This window comes from Psittacula echo (genome assembly GCF_963264785.1).
Source record: "Psittacula echo genome assembly, chromosome: 2".
Classification (NCBI taxonomy): Eukaryota; Metazoa; Chordata; class Aves; order Psittaciformes; family Psittacidae; genus Psittacula; species Psittacula echo.
The window spans coordinates 126,500,416-126,523,542 of NC_137737.1; the positions used below are offsets into that span (position 1 = coordinate 126,500,416).

The window sequence follows — 23,127 nt, forward strand, 5'->3', positions numbered from 1 at the left end:
AAAATGAAGAAGAACCAAGCATAAGGAAGAAAAAATAAAGTCTCAAAAAGCCAACAAGAAATGACAATGGGCAATGTGCAGCATTAAGAGGTATACTTCCAATATGGGTCACGGCAACTTCACTAGAATATCCGTGTAAAAAATTACTGCAACCTAATAGCAATAACAAGAGAACAAGCTAAGAAACACGAACATTCCCAAAAATTAATCAGTTGGAGCCACTCTGGAGGCAGTAAATACTATTTGACACTGCCCACTTTACATTTAGTTCTGAAAAGGCTGATGCCTGAAATGGCAGATCTACTTGTTTTAGAAATAAACCTATATCTAAATTATACATCTAAGCTCCACTTCTGTAATTTCACACATACGGCATAGAAAAGGAAGCATTATTTTCCACAGAAATCACAGAATACTGAAAAAGTGAAAAATGTAAACACGTTCAAAAAGCAAAGGAATCTCTCTAAACACAGTCTATAAAGAGATTGAAATCTTTCACCTTAAAAGAAAAATGATACACACCTACTTTAAGAATTTGATTCTGCCCCAAACACCTGCAGTGCTATTCATGCCTGCCCAGACAGACCTGTGCCACAAAACCCACTTTCAAAAATTTCAAGTTTCTAAATGATTTCATTTTTTTTTCTTTAAATAGGACATATATGTAAAGAAAAGAAATACAAAACTAATCTTCTAGACAAAGAACAGGAAGAAAACTGTCACGTTCTCTGGTTTACATCTATAACAAGACCCTATCTAGAGATTAGAATAGTTTCAAATCTATTGTAGTTGAGGATATGATGTCATCATTTGAGGGACGCAGATAATTTAGTCCACAATATCTATTCATACCAACAAAAGAAAGCAAATGGGGGAATGTAGAATACTTTCACACCCCCCTCTCCTGGATCATTCCTATTTTGCATGGATTCATCATCCATGTAAGAGTATGCAAGTACTCTTTTTTCCCCCCAATGCCATCTGCTAGTTAACTTTTGTAAAAACGTAAGTCATTTTAGTTCCATTAGATGCATGCATCGGACTGACTTTCTCTCTCTCTCTGTAAGTTCTGAATTTTCTGTGAGACTTATTTTTAAAATAGTAAGATACCACACTCTGTTCACCTGAACTACAGCAGTTTTCATTACTGATTAATGAAAAACCTGGGAATTTGCTAAAGAAAAGCTGAAGAGACCATCAGGTTTGCCAAAAATAAAGCAATAATCAACATAGAAAATATTCAAAGTCAATTAATTAGTCTTCTTACCTTGTTCTTTTATCTGACGAATTTGCTTCACAGTTTCTTTCAAGATTGCACATTTGTCAGGTTTAAAGTTAAAGTTGTCAATATCATTAAAATTTGCAAAAATCAGCTCTGCAAGTTCTTCTATGTATTTATTCTCTTGCTCACGATTGCGTTTCTCAGTGCTTCTTTTAGGGCTGGAAAAGGATTTTATTTAATGTCACTTTGCCTGCCTTCTGCCCAGCTCAAAGATGATTTCAAAAGGTTTGAAAGCAGTTTAACAAAACCAGAGACAACTGTCCCCTCTCACTTCAAAAGTCTAACTTACAAGTTTCTCAAGCAGAGAAGGAAAGGAGCATTAAAAGACACTACTTCTCCCCTGCTTCACTCCCAGCAGTTACATTATTGTTTCGAAAGAGGTTTGAGATTTGAAATTCAAAACCAAAGATTAACTGGATTTGAACATTTAACAAGCATCTCTCCACATAGTGTTGAGAATCCAGGGAGTATTATATAGTGACAGTGTAAGAGGAAATAAAACAGCTTCAGAAGTTAAACCAAATAACACATACTCTTTGCCTCCTTGCAAAATTATGACAGACAGTTGCAAGAAGAACTGGTAAATGAGTCGATATGCTTTAAAATCTATTTGTGTTGGTAATCCAATTGCCATAAAACTGAAAAATATTTTTCAAGTCTCTGATTATGATGAACAAGAACTGCCAGATTGAGTGACTGAAGACTCCTTGCAATGATTACCCAAAAAGATTTTTACATAGCTCCTAAATTGTCACCTAAATTTTGTATTTCGGCACTACACTGGATTCAAACCAACCAACCAAATAATAATAAAAGACATAAGCCCCCACCCCAAAGCCACATCAATACAAAATTGCTGCATCAGAGTAGTTTGGTATTAACTTCTCTTTAGCAGGAACGTAAGTTTGTTATTTTCTAACTGAAAAATGTGTGCACATGTAACAATTAAAGTGTTGCTTTTTCAGTGTCTTCAGAAATAAACGGTCTAACCTGGGTCCAAGCTGATCAGGATCCTTGCGCTTTCTTGACTCTGCTCTGGTTGGGTCAGAGGTATTTTCTCCCATCCCACTCATCTTGAACACATATCAGCAACTAAAAAGAAGAAAGGGCAAAAAAAGGTTATGGTGGAAGAATCATGAGCTCTCTGTTTTCAAGTTTCTCATTCTATGCTCAACTTAGTTTTTACTTGGCAAACTTATCATTTGAAATAGAGTTTGTTTGAAAGGTACCAATAAAAACTCTGTGTTTATGACACCACAAAATGCTACACAAAACTCCTTCAGAAGGAAATTCGTGGTGGGCAAGCAAAGTGTTCTCATCTCTTTGACTGCTACCAGATAAGTACGTTTTGTGCCTGGGTTGCTGAATTTTCATGGCAATTTTGCAAGGTTGAATGAGGAAAGACAAAAGAAAAGCCATAATGCCACACAACAAGAAAAACACAACAGAATTGAAATACATTAAATGAAATGTGTATCCCAGCTACATGAAAAGGTAGCACATGCAGCTTTAGTTAAAAATCAGAAGATAATACTTGCAGCACAAGAACATGTACAATACTGTAGAAACAGAACATCTGTCAGCACTAGAGATCACTGAGGAACTGATAAATATTTTGTATGTATAATCTACCTCATAAGGAAAATAACTTGTCAAGCTACCATGTGTTAAAACAACACAAGCTTATTACAATTTATGCAATAAACAGTCCATGGAAATCCTGCCTTGCTTCTGGCTGTCTGTTGTCCTGTGCACCATAGGGATACACAAAACTAACTTGCTCCTTAATAAATATCAATATTCTGGAGGCAGAAGTCACTATTATAAAGGGCATAGGGAAGTGATTCATACCATGCTAAAATAAGAGCTGGAGCCTGTAATTCTATGATCACTTCACACCAACATAAAATGGAAATCAGGTATCAAAACAAGGAGATTTACCAGCTTCTTCAAGCCCTTCACTTCTGTCCCACCAGTTCTCTTTCCTCTGCTGGCCCAGTCAGGATGCACTGCATATAATGAGGGAACTGCTGTGGGTAAAAACTGCAGTGCTCTTTTGCTTTTCCTTTTTGACTCTTTATAAAATCTAGCTGTGGATATTCACAGGTAATAGGTGTGCTGGCAACAGGATGTTCTGGAAATCTAAGTTTTCTCAACGAACTGGCTGAATGAAGATAGCAGCAGAAACAGCCTGGAGACTGTGATCCAAGCAGTTCTGCAGGGATGCTGAGAAAGGCTACTTACTGAAACTTGAGCAGGCAAACAAAGACTCCAAGCCATCTCAGAACTGAACACCAGCTAAACTTTTTCTAAACTAAGTGGGGGTTTTGTTGTTTTGTTTTGTCGTTTTTTTCTTTTTTTTCTAAATACTGCTCCAGTTTCATGGAAAAGACTGGATCATGCCTGAAACACAGCTCCCAGCTGGTCTTTGAATGGCTGGTGTCAGATTCTACTTCAAAATACCTTTTCTCTATTGAGCTTACCCATAGAATGGTTTGTGTTGGAAAGGACCTTAAAGATTGTAGTTCCGAATCCCCTGCCATGGGCAGGGAGACTTTCCACTAGACCAGGTTACTTGAAGCCCATCCAACCTGGCCATGTATATCCATATGCATATACACACTGCCAACCTTTTGAGAACAACCCACTGCAAGAAGAAGAAGGGAGCACTGATTCTGCAGTAAAGCAGAGCTGAGCTCTCAAAGGGAAGACATGCCATCACAAACTCCATCACTGTGTACTTGCTGGAGAACTCTGTAAATTCTCCAGTGATGCAGTCAGGGCATTCACAGTGTCACACCAACACCGACCTTACTGCAGAGCATGAAACATCTACTGCAGTCTTCAGTGTGGCCTGTGAAACTGGTTGTTCCTTAAATCAGTGTCTTCACTGATTTCTAGCCCCAGCAGTCATCCACATGTCTATTCAAATACAAAAGTAGAAATATACATCCGTCTGATGTGTTTCACGTTCATGAAAATATGCAGTATCACAAGTATGACAAGTAGAGCTCCAAGAAAGGAGCAAGATACTATTACTGTCAGTAATTAAGAGAAGTTGTTAGGAGACAACAGTTCCACATCTCTGTCAGTGGAAAGATGGAAGTGTCCTTAGGGCTCTGTTCAAATGACTAAATTTTTTACTGACCAGGGTGAGAAAAAGTCAGCATAAAGAAGCTGTACATTCCTGAGATCATCTGACCTCTGAGAAAGACTCAGATGGTGGCCTAAAGTTCAGGTGGCCTAAAGGCTGGGGAATCCCTTAATTTCTTATGTTTCCCAAGTAATACCTGAGAAATGTAAACCAATTCACTATTTTTCTTGAGAAAAGCAAGCACAACAATTCATGAAAATCTGTCGAACATTCAGCTTTCATCTTCTTCCCCTGAGTAGTAAGAATTAAAGCCAGAGAAAAACACTTAGGGGGAACAACCCCTCCACACCCCGTTCCTCCACAAGAAAGCAAATAGGAACAGTCAGTGACAGTTTTCCCAGCTACTCTGTCGGGGTTACTGCAAAGGGAAGTGCATTTTTGCAGTAACCAAAGTTTCACGGGCAGCTCCACCATAGAATCATAGAATGGTTTGGGTTGGAAGAGACTTTAAAGCTCATGTAGTTCCGTCCAACCCCCCTACCACAGGCAGGGACACTTTCCACTAGATGAGGTTGATCAAAGCCCCATCCAGCTTGAAAACTTCCAGGGATGCGGCATTCACAACTTCTTGAGGCAACCTTTTCCAGTGTCTTACGACCATCACAGTAAAGAACTTTTTCCTAATATCTAATCTAAATCTACCCTCTTTCTGTTTAAAGCAATTCCCGCTTGTCCTAGCATTACATGTCCTTGTAAGAAGTCCCCCTCCAGCATATGCCACCAATGCATATATCAATTCTTTTCATTCACACTGATGCTATTCTGTAGGAATTCCACTAGATCTACAGTATCTGCCTTCAAAAGACGTATTAAAACTATCCTCCCACCACAAACATCTTCAGCCTTTTGTATTTAAGGGAACAAAAGCGGTATCATTATTATGAAATTAGCACCTTCTCTCCTTATTAAACATAGTAAATGGTTCTAGACAAATAAATCAGTTATTTTGTTTGCACTTACATGCCATTACGTCTTTTCCTCTGCAGCCTTATCAGCTTGTTCTTAGAATGAGTTACCCGTTTCTTTTTACTCATCATAAATTTTTCTGGAAATCCACCGCCTACTACCATGTTTGCTTTCTGCCCTCCCCTATGTCTTCATTAGAAATTACATTCTATACCTCAAAGATCTGTACAGGCTTTGCAGCTCCTATGCTGTCTATGACCTGGTGCTCCAGAGCAGATGTAAAATCTAGCTTTAGCAGCTAGACAGACAATACTAATGCAATCCAAAAAAAATCTCACAGGCCAAAATGAAAGTCACTAAGCAGTATCTAGTACACAGTACTAAAATCAAGAGGATGTACCCACAAACTCTATCTCCCTAGGGATTATGCAGCTGACTAGGATAGGTTAAATTCTGCTATTCTTTGGGGATTAAGGAACTAAAATCTTCTCCTGAGTTAGAAGAAATGAGGAGAAATCAACTTTTATAAGCTGTGCATAGATAATCTGCTGCCCTGCTCCTCCATAATGCTACATACCAAATACAATAGCCAGAAACTCGGCAATGGATTCAGTTCCCTCTCGCAGGATTTCAAGCCTGTATTTTTCACCAGGCAGGACAGCCTCCTAGGTGGTAGGCTATCTGCTTGTGAAACCTGGATGTTCAAGAAGTTAAGAGGGCACTGCAGTGCAGTAGGAATCTTTAGGTTTGTAGACCATACTACTAAACTCACAAGTACTTCAAACACTGTCTTAAGAGAAGGGTAGCTTCTGCTGAGAAGGGTAGCAAACCTGTACTTCCCATTTCTCAGCACTGACTCCTACCAAGTAGAGTCAAACAGATAAGCATCCTCCAGCTTCCTCATGTCTCTTAAAAAGAAAGCAGCTTTTTTTTTTGAAGCAATGTGGGGATTTTTTTTTATATAAGCTAATTCACATTCAAGATCTATGAATATCAGTAGATGAAGATGTCTGGAGGATTTAGGTACCTCCACAAATTTAATGTGGCATAAGCAAGGAACTAAAACATTTTTCAGAAGAAAGTACCTCTGGGCACATGCAGTACCTAAGAGCAGGCACCTAGGAAACTTTGAAGTGAGAAGGGGAAAATCTCATGAATTTAGATTGAATTAATAGATGAATTGTAGACATGCATACTGTGCATGTCTACATGACCCACATCTGTGGGTCAGGAGGAGCCACACTGCATATTCTTAGGTTCTTCCCTAACTCCCTCCATAGATATTAATTTATCAACCTCAAAATTTCTTGGTTATTGATTATTACTAATAGTTTCATAATACACCAAGCTGTGTGGTTCGGTTGATACGCCGGAGGGAAGGGATGCCATCCAGAGGGACCTCGACACGTTTGTGAGGTGGGCTGATACCAACTTGATGAAGTTTAACCATGCCAAGTGCAAGGTCCTACACCTGGGTCAGAGCAATCCCAGGCACAGCTACAGGTTGGGCAGAGAAGAGATTCAGAGCAGCCCTGCAGAGAAGGACTTGGGGGTGTTGGTCGATGAGAAAATGAACATGAGCCAGCTTCAGTGTGCGCTCGCAGCCCAGAAAGCCAACCGTATCCTGGGCTGAATCAAAAGGAGCGTGACCAGCAGGTCGAAGGAGGTGATCCTGCCCCTCTACTCTGCTCTCATGAGACCTCACTTGGAGTATTGTGTGCAGTTCTGGTGTCCTCAACATAAAAAGGACATGGAACTGTTGGAACAAGTCCAGAGGAGGGCCACAAGGATGATCAGGGAACTGGAGCACCTCCCATATGAAGATAGGCTGAGAAAGTTGGGGCTGTTCAGCCTGGAGAAGAGAAGGCTGCGTGGAGACCTCATAGCAGCCTTCCAGTATGTGAAGGGGGCCTACAAGGATGCTGGGGAGGGACTCTTCATCATGGACTGTAGTGACAGGACAAGGGGTAACGGGTTCAAACTTAAACAGGGGAAGTTTAGATTGGATATAAGGAAGAAATTCTTTACTGAGAGGGTGGTGAGGCACTGGAATGGGTTGCCCAGGGAGGTTGTGAATACTCCATCCTTGGCGGTGTTCAAGGCCAGGTTGGATGAGGCCTTGGGTGACATGGTTTAGTGTGGGGTGTCCCTGCCCATGGCAGGGGGGCTGGAACTAGATGATCTTAAGGTCCTTTCCAACCCTAACTATTCTATGATTCTATAAAAAAAATCCATAACATTAAATAAATTAATATTTTAACAGACAATCTAGGGACTTTTAAAGTTGTTCCAGAACCACACAGACAGCTTCTCAGACCAGAAAATACATCTCCCAAACTTGAAGTGTGAATTTTTCCAGGAAACATGACAATTCAAAACTAAGAGTAGAATGATTAAGTCAGAGGCTCAAAGTTTTACTCCAATAAACCTCCCCTATAGGGAACTACCTTAGATTAGAAAGCAACATTCATCCTGCTCCTCTGATCTTTTCATACATCTCTGCAGGAATTCCCAGAAAAAAACAAAGACAAAGAAATTGCACAGTTCGGTTCATTTAGTGTTTTAGAAGAAATGGAAATGTAGTATCAGCTCTCCCATATGTCTTCTGAAACAAGTTGGCAAGGGTTATTAACATGGTAAAGAATAGGAAAAGGATTAACCAAATTGGGAATTAGTAAAAAACAAAACGAGGAGTAATCACTGCATTGAGGAGAGACAAACAGAGACATATGTTTGTTAATGAAAAAAATAGCATCATGATATGTCAGATGCTGAACTAAACCAATTTTTATTTGAAAGAAAATGTCTTACAAAGCTGAATTTGAATGCATGTCTTGCAGAATGAAGTGTCATGCAAGCCCAGGCACTCCCTTTTTCATTGTGTAAGTTGTCTGGGAGCTGTACTGCACTCCAAAATACAAATGTAATATCCCAATGTGGGATTACTATTTTGCCTTCAGTGCTGGTAGCAGATTTTTCTTCTCAACATATATTTAGGTTTTGTTCCATTTGTCCTACAAAAAAACCCCTACAACAATAACTAAGAGCCAAATTTCTAATGCCGATTCAGATGACCCTCAAGCTTCAATTCCACTGGGCATCAATGAGGAGCAATGGAGCAACGGAAAAATAAATACACCCACCGCAGGGTTTTCACATAAGGAAGGAGATAATTAGAGAAGCAGAATTACTATTACTAAAAATACCTAAAGAAATAATTTTAGGCTCCAGCAGATGACCTGTACCAACAAGACGTCTCAGGTAAGTAAATACTTTCTTTGTATTTACATTTAACACTGTAAGTGCATTGTACCACTTTCTCCATTTTGCTACCAGAGGTCTAATCATCCAAAATACTTATAGACAAAATCACTGTCTATTTTTTCCAATCATTAAATGTAAATCACAAACACTGAAATATTAAATCAATAAACTCTTTGACACTATATGACTGCAATTACAGTAATTGAGACCTAACCAGTTTCTACCAGATGCTGGGATACTGAAACAATACAGCCTGAAAGAGGCTTAAATTCATTTTTTCTTGTTATCAGTAATAAAACAATAGTTTCTGCTCTCATTGTGACAGCACATCCTCCTTCATATCCTCTACCAGCAACCTCTCAGAGTTAGAGTACACAGGCTTAACCTAATTATAAAGCAATAGTAAACATTCATCTTTCAAAGGGAAAAAAATAAAACCATGTGAACCCAAAAATAAAACACTTGGGAGAAAAAAAAAGAAAAACAGAGTCCCCACGAAGGAGGAGATAGAAAAAAATCTAGCACAAACCCCTTACATGAATTTGTAACATCTCCTCCATTCCTCAAATGCCACATAGGAACATGGGCATGCAGAGTAAACGTTCCAGCACTGATCATCAGCATCAGTGAAAGCAGCTAATCATCCAGAGTCAATGCAGAAGAAGATAATGTGCATTTTATCTCTTATCGGGACAGGCCATCTTCCAAACAAGGCCTGTTAAACTGTCAGATTTATTATAAGCCTAACAAATGCAGTTAAAGAATAAATGAGGATTACACCTTCAAAGCTGCTATTTCAACCTGAAAAGTAGCAAACAAAAGGTAAAGTACCATATAGCAGGCAATCAGGTAGCAATACTATACTATCAACCTTCCAGCACACCAATACCTGCATTTAGTGTAGCCTCAGCTGATAAACATAGAAGTGATTTATTAAAGTCACTATTTTATGAAGTAGCAAACAGTAAAAAAGATGTTTACCGACTAAAAATATTGTAAGTCAATGAAAAGTTAGGCAAAAATTTTCTCTAATAACCCAATTTAAAAATGTAAACAGCTCATATTCCTTTGGTTAATTATACACTAAACATGCAGCCATCATAATTCATAGTGTTTTCCTGTGAAGTTCTCATGACTAGAAGCTTTCAGTCTTGGTTTCAAAATTACTGATGTACATCAATATAGCATTTATTCTGGTAGAAGCCAGAGGAAAGTTGGAAGTCACATGCAACTTCTGATTCTTCACATTTTTTCCTGCTCATGAACTCTTTTTTTCACTGGCTCCACTTCTGAGCTGGAAAATATTTAATATTGATATACACTGCAGTCTTTAATCCTTTTGAAGAAGGCAATATTTGCTAGCCACTTTCCCAGGCCTCAGAAGGAAGTCGCTGTCAGAGGCAAGATAAGATTCTAGATCAGAGGCTAGAGCCACTGGAGCCTAGGGCCAACCTTTCATTGTTCAGCCACAGCAGCTCAGGAGGAAGGGTTGCTTTGTCTCCAGCACTTTTCATTGTAGACCCATCAGACTCCCAACCAGTTAATTGAGCCCACCTACCCAACACACCACACTGCTATTGGAAAAGCTCAGCCTTGTCATGTGCAAACTGTCTCTTCCGTGGGTATTTCAACAAATCCAGAGAGAAATGGATAAAGGTTTGGAAAGGAGTAATAAAATAGAGGTGAAGAGCAGGGGAAATGAAAGGAGCAGGAAAAAAAAGACTTTGTGTCTGGTAAAATTAAATTAAAGCAAGAATCCACTGCTAAAAAGTTTGTCAGAAAAGAAAGTTAAAGATATAGTAAACCATCCTCCTCCATCCTTTGCATACATAAGCTACATGTTCTACAACTAACTTACTGTACCCATTCTTCGTCACCGAACACCTGGAATTGGGATACAAACTACCAGTCTGCCAAAATAACAAGACGCCCAATTCCTTGGTTGGTGATGGTACCCTCAAATTAGAAATATAAATTAACTTCTTCAAGGATATGCTTTTTTCCTGAAACAGCACAAACACTTTCACTGTAGATGAAACTGCCTCAAATCTTTGGCACCCTACAACAGTCATTTAGTATAAAGTGAACAGAAAACAGAGTTTCTATGAGCAAGGTAGTAGCTGCAAGCTGAAAAACTAGTCACCTTTAAAGGACTTACACTAAAATCTGACATGCACCTGTAGCCTTTTCTATTTGAAAATAACACTTGCTACTTAGAAGATACAATTTTGTTTGAAAGAGAGTCTATTATAGGTAACATTAAAATGAGATTCATGGTAATTCTACTTTACTCTTGAAATCCAGAAACTAGAACTAAGAAGATAATTTAGTAGCAGATGCCATTGAGCCCATGTATAAAAGAAAACTGGCTCCAACACCTACTACTCACATTTTTGCTCAGTCTACAAAGCTATAACAGACTATAAACAAATGTTTAAGCCAAAGCCTTCTTCCTCAACAATATCTTTTCCCTTACTACTGTATAATGGCTTTAGAGTGGTGTATTAGACAGTAAGAAGATGACATATTCCATTTGCAGCCTGAAAGCCAATAACGCTCATGAATTTTTTACCTGAAAGACACTTCAAGATGCCACCGGGAAGATAGTCTAATAAACACATTAGGCTGAAAATGGGCGGCGGCAGCTCTTTTAACACATGCTGTAACAATCAAATAAATGGCTAACATTAATGTTCAGTGTTACAGAGTGGTATTTAATAGGATTTTCTTTAATATCTACCTAAATCGTGAAGGAGAAAAAGGTTTTTCTCAACTACTCAAAACCACAAGTCTGAGAAACCCCTGGTCCTGCCTGAGACTTTGCAAAACACCCTCCAGGCTGGTCCAGCACTGTAAGATGGCTCCTACCTTCTGTATTCCCATAGACAAAGGCTCTTAACATAGCCACTCAACTGCTTACGGATTAGGCTACGTCAGCCACCTCTAATATGCCCAAGAATAGCAAGATTAGACTATAAGAAGAAAACAGAGAAAAAATATCAGAGGAAGAAAGTATCTTTTTTTGGTTTTTTTACATAACATATAACAGGTATGCCCAATTCCCACTTTTAAAGAGGACAAAGTCTGTTTTCATCGAAACAGTGTCAAAGGGGAGGCAGGCTGTACCCACCACAAAAAATTGTTCAAGACTGTATAATAATTTCAGGTTTGGGATTCTACCTCTCTCTTGTTATTGAGATTCTTAATACTCAAAGACAAGAGAATTGCAGCTTAATACCACTAAAGCTCTCCATAAAACACCAGACTAAAACACCACGATACAATGCCAAAACATTATCTGTAAATATGCCAGTCATTATTGTGTCATTTTGTTTGTGGTGCATAGATAAATAAGAAAACAATAAAAAAACAGAGAAACAAAAGTAATTCTAAACCCATTTAACCTTCTAGGTTACATTTGATAAGTATCAAATTACGGCTCCAAAACTATTAAACGTGCAAGCATTTTCACTGGAAAAGGAAGAGCTGAAATTCCCCCCAAAAAATGTTTATTTAATCTAGAATTTTTCTTACAGCGCACAATTATTAACAACTTTACTTAAGAGACTGATGTAGAAGCCTAGTATTTCAAATCTAGTGTGATTTAAAGTAAAACTTTGCAAAAAACATAGCTGACAAATGAAGCAAATCTAACAACACAGAAAAGGGTAATACTACAGGAAAATTTGTACTTAAATAGCTTTTATTTCCAGTTGATGATACTTCTGGAACAGTGAGTTAAGCATATTTTAACTTCTACTCAATCCTCTGTGCCAATACCAGTTTCAAAACTTATTTGTCCACTAAAATTCCCACACCAATTTGCCCCTCCAGAGACCACCAAAGAGCATGGGGAAAACCAGACCAGAGAGAGAGGAAGACTGAAAACTGCTCTCGCAAGCGTAAGGCACCATGGAGAAACTCAAATGCAGGAATATTTTCTAATCTCATAAACATAACTGATACAATTGCATAGATTACTAAGAATACCAGTAATCTCATATAGTTCAGTGTGATTTTCAAGATGTCTATTTTAGCAGTGAGAAAAACATGAAAAATCACAATAGATAAAGGCATTTAAACATCTCTGTTGCATGGGTATGCCTACGTTAGGATTTAATACCAGTTAACTACCTGTCAAATACCAGTCTGGTTACTTTAGATAAAATATATTCCATTAATAAAAATATCATGAAACTCCAATCCATAAGGGTAAAAAGTAAAAACCAGAGGGCGAGTCAGAAAGAATAGCATCATGTTTCTGTACCAGTTGTATTCTGTAACACAGTTATCAAATCTATACATGGAGATATCAAACCTATCGTATTTGAATTGCATTCCATCACTTATCAATTTTGATTTCAATGACTTCACACACCTAGATAGGTGTCTGTCTTCCTGATCACGAAGATCAACTCAGCATCTCTACATGCATAGGTGCAATATGATGTGCAATCAAGCCTGCACTGGAATCTCAGCAAGAGATGTTTATGTTGCATGCCACCTTCCATAGCTCTAACCTGGTCATCAAAATAAAGTTCCTTCAGTTCTGGAGTAGATGCTGTTACTGAAAACATATGATTTTACCAAAATTTTTGCTGCCGTTCAGAAAACCCAGGTTTGTGTATCTTCTCTGGTGTCTCATTAAAAACTGAACCCATGTTTCTAACTTTCATATAGCTGCAGCACTAACAGGGTTTATTTTTCTCTTCTACCCAACCACCTATTACTAAGAAGCATGTTGAAACTTCAGGCCATTCTTCCGAATGCCAAGCATTGAATTAAAACTCTGACTTGCAGGAAGCGTACCTAAACATTATCTAAAGCATTTCTACATATTTTGACATTGTTATTGTGGCAAATGAACAGCCTACTCCACACATACCTGCAAGATACACTTATATACTCCGCACTTTATTCTAAAATACTGAGATACTCTCATAAGCATGGATTTTGTTTAACAGTGTATAACCATAAAGTTTCTGTTTAAGAATCAAGAATTCAAGCTTCTTTGTTCCAAAAGGTTGCAAGTTAACAACAGACCAAACACACCTATATACAAGTTAAATAAACGATAGCACTTAGCTTCACAAATGGCCACATTCATAGTAAAAGAAAAATTCAGCTTCATGTTGACATCTTCTGTCAGCCACGGATGTGGCTGGTGCCTACATGAGGTTCAGAACTCTGCACTGCTTCTTGAAATTGTACACCCAAATCCCCCTCTTCAGCACAGTGCCTGGCTTACCCATCCACTCTGCTTCTGAGGTGCATTTAGAGTATTTACCACAGAAAATTCCATGTTCTCCTCAGGCTAAGATGGCTTGCCTCAGCCTTGCTCCTAGAGGGTGTCCTGGTGAGAAGGACATGGTCCCGTCTGTTGTGGGAGAGACTAGATGGGGTTTGGCTCCTATTCCTATTCTGTGTTTGCATGAGCAAGTAGTTTCCTCCAGCAACTGCTTCCTGCTGATTCTGGTACCCCTGCCAGTATCATCCATTTATGCTGGAGCAGCAGCATAAGAGTTGGGAAGTGAAAAAAATTATATTCTTTTTTCTTATTAAAGTTTGAAGAACAATCAGTCTAACACATGCTTTCTGAGAGAACACAGCTATATGCATGAACTACTACACTTGTATCATCTCCCAACATGCTGAATTACAGTTTTGTACGTAATACAGGTGTACATTAGATGTATGTTAAACTCTTGGCAAAGCCATTGAGAGTACTAAGTCTGCACATTGTTACTAAGCACAAAAATCAAAATTAATAGAATAAACTCTGTCAGAGACCACACAAGTGTCTTCCAAACACTCATGAAGTACCATTAACTTGATAAAAATTAAATGTCCATAGTAGCCTGTACACCCTAATAAAATACATTCTTAATACATCCATGAGATTAAAAACTGATCTGTGAACATAAACACCCATTACTAATTACTTCAGATTTCATGTCAGTCTTCATTCTATTTGCTGCAACCAGCAGTAAGAAAAGAAGATGAAAGTTTAATTGTATTTTTAACACATCTTAAAGGAAAACAACTGCCAAGGAATAAAACCTTGTGGACACAAGCTTTGCATCTACAAGTGTGTGTGTATATACACACATGCATATATAAATATAGACTGTTACCAAATAAAACATATATGAGTGGCTACATGAGTCAAATGAAAGAGACAGTGACTGATCTGTCATTAAAGCTAATAGCAGATGCCTTAGGAAAAAGTACAAGGCAGATGCAGAATGATCCTTCTCCCTGGTATCTCCTTTCTCTATCTCTGACAATCAATGGTTTAAGCTTAGCTGTGGTGTTGCTGTCCCTCCTCCTTCCTATGAACCTATCTTCAGTTGTGCCTAATTCCTTCTTAAATCCATATATACCTTTAGCCTCCACAATGCTTACAGGCAACACCCGACAAGCTTTACCATAGCTCCTTTAACAGCAGAAAGGACATTCTGGAAAAAATTGAGGAGTTGTAAGGGGAAGTCAGGACTCAGCTGAAATAAATCAGAATTTTGTCACTGACTTCACCAAAGCTTCAATTTTTTTTCTTCCTAGACTACAAGATGTCAAACTGTTACTTCTTTCTTTTCTAGGACATAAATCATTCCATGAGCCTGACACACCTATGCTTGCATCCTGCAGCCCAACGAAAACAAACTTAGTCTACTATTAAAGTTGAATATTCTTTATCAACCATTTTAATTTTTTTTGTAAAAATAAACTGAAATTAATGTGTTAATGATAAAAACATTTATAGTAAAGAAGACTCACAAGTGCTAAGAAGGAATTAGCATATATTCCAAATATTTTTAATTTTGAAATATAATTACTAAACAGGGGATGAAACAGCCACTCCATTCATAGAAGGAGTTGACCAGAAACCTGCAATACACTGCCCCAATGTCAAAAATAACACCCATTTAAACTAGTTGGACTGAATACCCAGAAAAACTTCAGGAAAAGCAACAAAAATAATTTTATTACCATGCAGTTCTAACAGAAGCGTCTTCATGAGCATCTTGTGTTAGATGGTTGCCCAATCACAGCAGTCTATGTTATTAGGAATGGAAAATCAGAGCATTACAGTATCCTGATGAAGTTTCTTTGGGGACAGCATGCATGGGAGAAAAGGAAATGGGAACAAAGGAAAAGCAAAGAGGAGACTCAGGTACAACACACACTGCAAATTAAGTGCATTTATCATAAACTTTTGGTTTGATTCTTCATTTAGGATTTCATCAAATTCCTGTGATCTTCCTTACATTCTGTATCCTCATATCCCAACCAGCCCTTCCCAATCCATTACTGTAGAACTCCAGCTATCAGGGAAATTACCCACAGGGTCAGCCACAGACTCCTGCATACTGAGAGTTGCCCACTTCTGAAAGACACAGGTTTTCAAATCAAACCTTCAGAGACTGAAGTTTTACCTGCTTATTATAAGTAAATAATAATTTTCAGTCCTATTCAGACATCCTTCTAGGCCTGCCATAGGTGAAGGTAAGGAAGTAAGGAAAGCTAAGGAGGAATGCAGGCAGTAAAACAACTCCACCAGGATTCCCTCTCAGGTACAGTGATTATCAACAGTCTTTTCATTTAGTCATCTCAGATAGCTTGGCTTGTAGACCCACTCCTTAGCCCCTCTTATTACAATTATGGGGCAATTCTATAGTATTTATTTCATTTATTAATGAAGTAGATTCTGAGAATTAAGGTTGTTTCCACACCTTTCCTCAGTTTTTTCCATGTTATTAGTCTAAGTAAATAAAGAAAATGGCACTAAATGAAGCGCAAAATCTAACCAGGCAGTTGACTTCCTAATGACATTTGTCATTAAATATCACGCTAAGAACTCTGGAGTGAAATGAAATATTTCAAAGTACTTCTCTAGCTCAGGCTTTCCAAGATGGGCTTTTTCCTTACACCATGGTATATTTTGCAATGCAGTCATGTCTTCCCCCCTTGTACTAGAAATTCACCTTACTGAAGTAACAACAAAAGATTTATATAAGAAAAAAGGGAAAAAAAGCACAACAACTTTTGAACATTACCAGTGTCATTTGTTGATTACAGTAGCATACAGGATTTAGAAGAGTGGGCAAACAATATGACGCTGGTCAAAGACAGTGCTTGAAGTTTTATACTTGCTATATACTGTACTTTTGTAAGAAAATATTTATGAAAGAAAACACCTCGATTTGAGTTTTGTGAGCACACAGAGCCACCTGAAGAACACAGGCTGCACAAAATGCTGATTTTCTCAAATCTCCCCCCTTAACACATCTTAAAAGGCGTCAGGCAAATCATACTGACTTTACAAACAGCAAAAATCTATTTTTTTACAAACATAGGTGCCAGCATTGGAGCAAGCACTACTCAGCCTCCACTATCTTGTTAGATCTTCTGTAATGAAATTAAGGAAGAAAACACAAGAAGCAGAGAGGAAGTTTCATTGTTCTTGCGGCTTTGACATTTGGTGCCGCAAACGTGACAGGCTCTCAAGCTTCTACTCAACGGCACCACCTGCCCCGGGCCTCTGTATCAAAATGTAGGTATTTTGCAATTAAAATAATCAAACCTAGACAAAAGAGAACAAGCAAATAAATAGCACTAACTTGCTTACGGTTCTGGCTCTGCTCTCACAGTATGAAATAACGTCTCTTCAAACACATACTACATTAATTTGAAAAACAATAATATTTTCCTTCCCCCCTCCTATCTCAAAGTAGCACAAGTTTTTCAAAGTCCTAAATAAAATAAGCTATGGCATTTCCTGTATGTATTTAGTTGATTATTAAATGGATTCTAAGCATGATAGTCACCACTGCTATTTCAATATGATTCTGGGAAAACATACTTTAAGCAAACTGACAGTGCACTGCAGTAATGATCCGGTTTATGCATCTTCTCAATCCTGCCCTTAAGTTTGGAGGCAAAATTCTAACAAAGTGACAATGAGTAATCCTATGCAAAACCAAACACTTCATTTTATCTTTTTATTTTGGTGGCCTGGGATTAGTATTATCGCTGTGAGGTGAAGAGCAATGCTGGGTTTAATGCTGTGTACAACAAGAAAATAAAGCCAACAAGCCTGCAATAACTTCCCGAGCAGGGGAGACAGCATACTATCTTCACTGACTAAAAGTAACTATCCATACCCTTTTTTCAGGGGATATTATTATTTAATTAATCTGCAACATTAAATGTTGCCCTCCGAAGGTTAGAAGAAAGGTAAACATGCCAAGATACTTAATGACATCAGCATGCATAACCATGAGATAAATACAAGGGCTGAAGATTAACTGAATGTCATTCCGTTTATGGGATCACATACCTGTAAAGAAAACTATTAAGACTGGGGATAGAGAAAGTTATATAATGACTACAGATGTTTCAGTGTGTTTTGTCTACATAAGCTCTTGGTCAGAAAGAGAAATCTTTATTGCAAAAATATCTCAGTTTGACTTACTCTGTACTTTTTCATATGCGTAGAAATTACTGAATATTTAACAGTAATTACTGCAATGAAAAAGACACTCTCAGGCTCCACCTCCTCTTGACAATGGGAAAATATAGATGGGTTTGTGTGTTATTCTGGATGCCAGAAAATTTGCTTACAAAAATATTTCCTGTGCACTGACTCAGATATATTTAGTCTCATAAACCCATAAAACTGTCACAGGCAACCACAAGTACACCTGTAGCTATAAAAAAGGGGGAAACTACAGAAACCAGAAAATCCAATTTACATTATTTCGTTGTATTTTTTGTTTAGAAACATTATCTTTAAACTCTCTTGCTCAAAAGAAATTAGCTCTTCCTCCCACTCCTCCAAACCCACAATCCCTCCTTGTCCATCCCCTCCCTGCTCCCCCCACCCAGACACCTATGATGCACACACAGGAGCACACGGAAAAAGAGAACACTAACAATGAAGCCACGGCACTTCAGAAACACACCTTGTCGTCTTCCAGCCTTTGCAGTTGAAGGCAGATCTCACTAGTTTTTCTGTGTCTTCAGATCAAGATGTAGATAAATTCCCCATCCATCACACTGGCTTTTTATTAAAAGCAGGAGTGGAAGGGGGGGGGGGGAAAGGGGAAAAAAAAAAAAAAAAAAAAAAAAGGAAGGGGGAAAAAAAAAAAAAAAAAAAAAAGGAGACAATTACCAGTAAATTTACAGCCTTAAAAATATCAGCTCTCCATTATCCAAACCAGTGTTATGTCTTGATGTAAACCAAAGCACATGCTGAGTGAGGACGTGCGCACCAGCAGCTTATCATCTCTGTCATCTGCTTCTAATGACAGCTGACAAACTGGCCACGTTAATCCTTCCCTAACTGCTGATCAGAGAGATCCCCCTTTGACAATCCAGCATGGTGGAGTACTCGAAAATTCCTCCTGCTTCTGTTCTGTTGCTGCTCTAAAAAGCAGTTTCCTTTTCATTGAGATAATAGCCTTTTCTGCAGTCACGTGGTGCCCGGGCTACATTAGCAGAGCTTGATGATAATAGACAGAGTACCTCCCCTCCCTCCCTTCTGCTGATTTTAAGGGTACAACTCCAGGAGAAACCCAAATCCAGCACACTTGAAATCATTTTGCATGTTCCTCTATCGAGAAGCAAACTCTGCAGCCAGTGAAGAAGAGGAATACATGTGTTCTCAATACTTCTTGCATCAAAACTAATTAACAAATACATTTTTAGGCAGTGCCTTCATTGAGGCACACACACTGATCATAAACATGTCATATGAGACTAAACTGAATATTAAGCATGCTCAGTGCGGAATAGCTGGCGTGCTAGAATTACTCTTTTCCCCCTATAGGACTTTCTTTTTTTATTTTTGCCTGTAATTTTAGTTCTGCTGCAATAGATACTCTTCTCTCAGCAACATCCTATGGTTCAACCTCTCCCAGCACCCAACTCTCCTGCAAATAATATAAAAACACAAATAACAAATTACCTGCACCACAACCTCCAGTGAGACTGCCTTTTTGAAGTAACATCATTTATCTTGCTTGAACTCAGTATCCTGACAAACATCTCAAGCATTTTTTAAATACACTCCCTAGTGGGGAAACCTACCTAAGCTTCAGCTTCAGAGTTCCCATCCCTCCTGAGTGCCAAGCCCTGTTCAGAAGGCTTCCTGCTTCTAAAAGGCAAAGTATACAGACAAACATTCTGCTCTGTCCTTCCTTCACTGAAATATTCCACAGACTGAAAGCAGAACAAACCTTTCTCCTTCTGGGCTGGCACACCATTTACCTGTTACCTTGGCACACAGCGCAGCCTTCTACATGACATTTCAGCACTGGGCTTTGCAAACTGTTTGAGCAAGCTGCGGATGAAGTATTTTAAAGTAATTTTCAAGCCCACAAAAACAACTTTGTACCTACTCTTTTCCAATCTGAGGAAGAAAAATAATTATCTTCCTTTCTCCTTCTACTTCCATTTTTTCCTAGTACACCAGACTATTCTCCTTATAAACAATGTTGATTATAAACTCACAGTTTATCCAGACACTGGAAAAGTTAGAGACTGTGGGTTTACTTATAGGAAGATAAAGTGGAAATTATAAGGAAACAGTGGCTGCCCTGTTTGCCAATGTTGCCCCATCACCATCTGTTTACTCCTCTCCCTAGGGACAGCTTTACTCTGGAAAGTGGACCTGTCCAAGGCTCTGAGGGAATCCCTCCCTGCTCCAAGGCTACAATCAAAGCTGAGGCACAATCTTTCTGCTGCATGGAAGCTGGAACGGAGCAGGAATGGGGCTCCTTTCTGCAGCACCACAAATCCTCTTTTCCACTCCTCCCTTTTCCATGCTTTAGAGAGAATCTGTGAGAAAGATCCTCAGTCCAGGAGGAAGTAATATGGTTCCGTAAGGACACCATGTAATACACTATATTCAGTAGTAAAACATACACACTGATCTTTTTTATTGCCAGTCGCAAGTATGTTCTTCCATCTCAAAGCACCACACTATAGAGCAAAATGAACATTATTCAGAGCTACACATAACTTTAAGCCCAGTAGCACGTGAACTGCTTTGTTATCCTTTTATTAAAACACATTGTCAATTCCATTTTCCATAGTAATTCCTTAGCTGAAGAAAGGTACATCAAATGTACTATTTAAATTGGAAAATTACATAAATGTGGAAAAACCTGTGAAGATTACAGAAAACATCTTTGATATTCAAAAAATATATTAATAGAGAACCACCAGAAGGAAAATGAGCTTTTACAAGAACACACACACACACACAAATTACATCACTTGTGAAGTACAAATCTAAGGAAAACATAAAAAATGGGAACATACAAGTCAGATACCATAGCTAGAACTGTACTGCTGATATTTACAAGAATCATAAGATGAGAAATGCAAAGACAACACAATATGGTGAGCACAAATACAGTAATTACAGTGCTAGAAAGGAATTAAGTGTAAGTAAAAAGGAGGTGACAGAAAAGGGTGCTTGTATATGAACAGAAATACGAACTGAAGACTGAAAGCAGTGAAAGTATACAGATGTTGTTAAGTTGATTGCTTAGTGAAGAACAGAGTACAGATAAAGCAAATGGAGAAGAGGGAATATACTACTGCAGTGCACAGACTGATCCTACACAAAAAAAATAGGAAAGAAGAAATGAGTGGAAAAAATATTCCTGGTAGAAATCACTAGTATGAATATAAATAAGGAAATCTGCAACTGCAAAGGAGGAAAGGCTATTTGCTTTTACCAGGGAGAGGATACAGGCTTCCAACGGTAACGACAGAATTGTTGTTTTCTTCTAAATAGAGTTTCACAAGAATTGTACACAGAATTTGGGCATGAGCAGGTGACCTTTGAAACTAAATCTGACAATACAGATTTTTTCCTATTACAAACATCTTACACAGCAGAAGAGGTTCATCTAAGATTTCTTTCAGAAATATATTTCATTGATGCTTCCTATTGTTCGCCCAGCCACAGGTGGCTTTGCAGTAGGCAAGAGGGAAGCTGTACCTTCACTACAACATTCACAATCTGTATTTTAACATGATAAAATAACTGAAGTTGACAAAGCATAAAACTGCTTTCACTGCACGCATTTCACAGTTCTCTGGAGCCTGTGTTTTATTCTTCTTTATTTTTTCTTAGGAAAGAGTGAATTGGGCAGAGGCGAGGACATACCACACACTATCACGCTGTTTGCCCTTCTTCTAACACATCTGCACCTGAGGCAAGGATTAGTAAAGGAATCCCAACACATCTTTTCAGTCTTTTTAATACCAAAGCATGATTTTTCAGTCCCTTCCCTCACCCTTTATACCATATCCATGATGATCAAATTCTACCTTCATAATCCTTCAATCCTCTCAGTTTCGAGTACTCAAAGGGGGTACCATAGTTGCCAGCTGTAGCGCTGGCCCTTGTTTACACTGCAGAAAAGTAAGACACTTCAAGATGTATTTGAAAGATTACAAAGCTGACTCACTAGGCTTTATTCAAGGCAAGAGGCCACTGACTTTTAGGAAAGCTGAATAGGCAGCCTTAAATACTGCCTGTGAGAAAGACTAGAAAGGCAATGCCCCACACCGGCACAGAGAACAACAAGCAGAAACTACTAGGACTGACTGCCAAGAAGCACAATAAGGATATTGCCGCTCAGGTCAGGAACAAAGACAGTACAATTATTTTTCATGTGTTACATTTCAATAATGTAGAAGCAAGCATACAATTTTCAAATATTACATCAATTTTTAAAAAATCCCTCTATCTGAACACTAACAAAACTGATTGGGTTTTCACATCAAAACTGGAAACCTGTTGACTTTTTACCAGTTCAGGAGCTCCTAATTGACCATTACTTGAAAACCAAGCAGATTATTCTTTTTCTGTCACCAGCTGAGGAAAAACAAATACAATAAATAGGTAAGTACATATAAGTAAATAATTCTTGGTTTTCTGACCTTTGAATCTTCTCTTGAGGGACACAAGAATCGTACCAAATGTACTTCCACTGGAATTTGGAGGACTGGGCATTTCTCACAATCAGTCTCTGTCTTAACAAGACGTACACCTACAGTGCTAAGTACCTTGTGATTTCTGTCCGTTGAGGGCAATGAAAATGTTTCCCCTCCTTTCCCAGTCTCTCAAGATTTTGCAGCTGACTTCTCCTTGTAGTATGAAAACTTCCACGCTTCTTGAACACAGTTTACAAAGGCTCTCATAACTTCATAAGCGTGCACCCAGCCACCCACTTGAAGTATTCTGTGTGCAAGTTTCTGCAATATCTGACTGGAGAATTCAATACTGCGGTTTGCGCTATATATAGCAATTAAGTTCTGTGTGGGCATGTCCATTGACAACTGAGCTTTTTTTTTTTCTTTCTTTTTTTTTTAATACAGGTTTGATGACTATGGTTAACTGAGATTTTTGAGTAATGGTTGGTTGTGATTCCTTCCTTTTCTTTTTCTTTTTTAAATATCTACTGCTTCACTCCCTTACCTTTAATGAAGAAGGCACACA

The 23,127-nt window shown here is 38.4% G+C and overlaps 1 protein-coding gene across 4 annotated transcripts in view; it reads right to left on the minus strand.

Annotated features, from left to right (window-relative positions):
- NCOA2 (nuclear receptor coactivator 2) overlaps positions 1–23,127 on the minus strand; it is a 125,540-nt gene that overhangs the window by 76,926 nt on the left and 25,487 nt on the right. For 2 of the 4 annotated variants that reach the window (XM_080611029.1, XM_080611026.1), the window contains exons 1-3: positions 18,572–19,197; positions 2,273–2,374; positions 1,268–1,440 (exon numbers count right to left, since the gene is read on the minus strand). In XM_080611029.1, the coding sequence (XP_080467155.1) occupies positions 1,268–1,440; positions 2,273–2,355 (256 nt within the window). In that variant the 5' untranslated portion in view covers positions 2,356–2,374; positions 18,572–19,197. Of the gene's footprint in view, positions 1–1,267; positions 1,441–2,272; positions 2,375–13,854; positions 13,987–18,571; positions 19,198–23,127 lie in introns of those variants that run through there. The other 2 variants (XM_080611028.1, XM_080611027.1) reach the window with 2 other exon arrangements.